The sequence below is a fragment of the Trypanosoma grayi genome (assembly GCF_000691245.1).
Source record: "Trypanosoma grayi strain ANR4 Tgr_1708_V1, whole genome shotgun sequence".
NCBI lineage: Eukaryota > Euglenozoa > Kinetoplastea > Trypanosomatida > Trypanosomatidae > Trypanosoma > Trypanosoma grayi.
The window spans coordinates 1-2,336 of NW_008827326.1; the positions used below are offsets into that span (position 1 = coordinate 1).

The following is a 2,336-nucleotide window of genomic DNA, read 5'->3' on the forward strand; positions in this document are numbered from 1 at the left end:
GGGGTGGGTCGCGCTGTCCAATCTGTCACTGCGCACTCTTTTGCCAGTGTTACATCTGGCGCGTAGCCTCTATGCCTATCGGTGTGCCGTGTTCTATTTCCAGTGTTGGCAATGAGGAACGCATTGCCAATGCACCATTGCACGATGGTATCACCTCTAGGCTCAGGCGGGGCTTCGTGGTTTCATGCCAATGCATTTGCATTGGCGTCAGCACCAATGCGCTGTGGCCCGTCTTTGTTGAGTCTATCGAGTTCCTCTGGGGTGATCTTGGTGGCGACAGGGGGAAGGTATGCTGATGAAATCGTCAGCTGCATACCTGCATCCAGATGAATGGCCACTTGTTCAAGTTCAATGCCTGCCACAAGCGCCGGTCCTGTCTCTACCTGTGTCTCATCCCTGGTGGGGATTGTTACACCTCCGCCACGGCTGGCGCAAGCTATCCCATAATGTTGAAACCCAGGGGGTCCAAAACTAGCTGCTTCAGGGGGGGGGGGCATTTTTGCCCCACTCAGTAAACAGAACGCGATGTTATCATCGCAGGGTCGTTTGCCCAAGGCTAGGCGTTTGGCCTGTGTTAGCCCAGCTGAATTCCATTGCACGCCCCTCAATGTAGGGCCGGAATTCCCTTCCACATTTCCACTAAGAAGTAAATTGGTGCGGTTGTCTTTTTCGGTCTTGGGGCGCGTGTTTCCGCGCCGTCGGCAGTACCATTGCGGTGTCCCAGCGGGGCGTGGCGGGTCCTGGTGCTGCGGGGTGCTGTAAGCCTGGCGCCGCAATGTTCTCCAGGTGGCGAACTTTGTTGGAGCATGGCTTCCCCCGACAATACGGGGCACTGGGCCTTGGTACTAAGATGGGGTGGCCGGCATCACCAAGGGGTTGAGCACCTGGTTTCTTGGAGTGGGGAATCCAATGCCATGCGCCATAGGTGTCCCGTGGGCGGCGCCATGGTCCGGATAGAACGCGACTTGGCTCTCCAGGGATCGAGCGGAAAGCCTAACCGGAGACCGCTCCCTGAGACGCCGTGTTGCTGGTGTCGCCCCCGCCCGTGGGTTGAAGGATCTCCATGACTAGGGGGGCTTTAGTGGGTATGGGTGGGTTCTTCCACCGCGGAGTCCCACATAATTTGCCCTAACACGGCAGATATGCGCAAATGCATTTCCTCTTTCCTCCTTCGGGCAGCGGCAAAGAAGCCATAAAATCGCACTAGCAAGAAATTTTTTTTTTTTACCATTAAAGAACGATAACCAAATTAAGTTGAAATTCTCCGCTGTAACCTACTCAAAAGTTTTTGATTGGTAAGAACGACAATACGAGAAACCCTTTTTCTGCCAAAAAAAAAAGTTTCGAAAACAGAAGGCGCCGCTAGACGATGAAACCATCAGCCGAAAAAATGGAGAAGTTGGGTATCGATCCCAATGCCTCCCGCATGCTAAGCGGGCGCTCTACCATCTGAGCTACATCCCCACGTCAGCGTGACCTTTTCACTCATTGAATACTACATGAAAAGACAGATGCAATTCGGGGGAAAGAGTTGATTTTTTTGGCATTTCAGAGAAAGCGGCGAAAGTGGAAATGCATTGGAAAGGGGCCGGCGTCATACCGCATGCCCCCCTCCAAAAAACACCACACTCTAAAAAACAACCAGNGCGAAAGTGGAAATGCATTGGAAAGGGGCCGGCGTCATACCGCATGCCCCCCTCCAAAAAACACCACACTCTAAAAAACAACCAGTATTCTCTCACTTTCTATTTCCGGGGGCCGGAGGATAGACCAAGAAACCTCACCCATCGCCTTCTTGGCTGCACCGGTTGGGCTGCAGCAGCTGGGCGGAAATACTTGAGAAGGTGGAACGGTTCTCTGCTTCGCTTTGGCCGACAGCGCCAACACATCCCGACATTACCCAAAATGTCTGTAGTAGAATTTGCTTAACAATGCAAGGTGCTGGTAATTCGGCCATCGCTATAGCACAATGCCCTAAAGAGCGGCAGTGCCTTGAACCGAGTTTGTTCGCAAATAGCTTCCCCCCCACACAAAAAAAAAAAAAATAGAATAAACAATAAAAGCACCACCGAACTAAATACCAGCAAGGCGATAAGGCGTTCAGCATTTCCAAAGGGGGGGCTGTTTTCTCGACCTCAGAAAGATATTTACCCTGCGGCACGATTGCGGCACACCCCCGTGCCACGGGTGGTCTTTGCGGTGGCCCGCGGGCCTTTGGATATGGCAATCCTGGGGCTACAAAAAAATTGCCGCTAGGATTGAAATGCAGCAGGTGATGCCTTTTTTTTTGGGAGGAAACGACTCAGACAATCTGCCACAGAAAGGATTGGAGGGTG

General features: G+C 52.5%; 1 protein-coding gene and 1 non-coding gene across 2 annotated transcripts; both read right to left on the minus strand.

Moving 5' to 3' along the window:
• Positions 1-182: 182 nt before the first annotated feature.
• DQ04_17081000 (Tbingi protein) lies at positions 183-497 on the minus strand (the record flags this gene model as incomplete). The annotated part of the gene is made up of 1 exon (XM_009317546.1): positions 183-497. The coding sequence occupies one exon, from the start codon at positions 495-497 to the stop codon at positions 183-185; it is 315 nt and encodes a 104-aa protein (XP_009315821.1).
• An 894-nt stretch (positions 498-1,391) lies between these two features.
• On the minus strand, positions 1,392-1,464 carry DQ04_tRNA092 (the record flags this gene model as incomplete). The annotated part of the gene is made up of 1 exon: positions 1,392-1,464. It is a non-coding gene; the product is annotated as a tRNA-Ala (tRNA).
• Between the last annotated feature and the right edge of the window lie 872 nt (positions 1,465-2,336).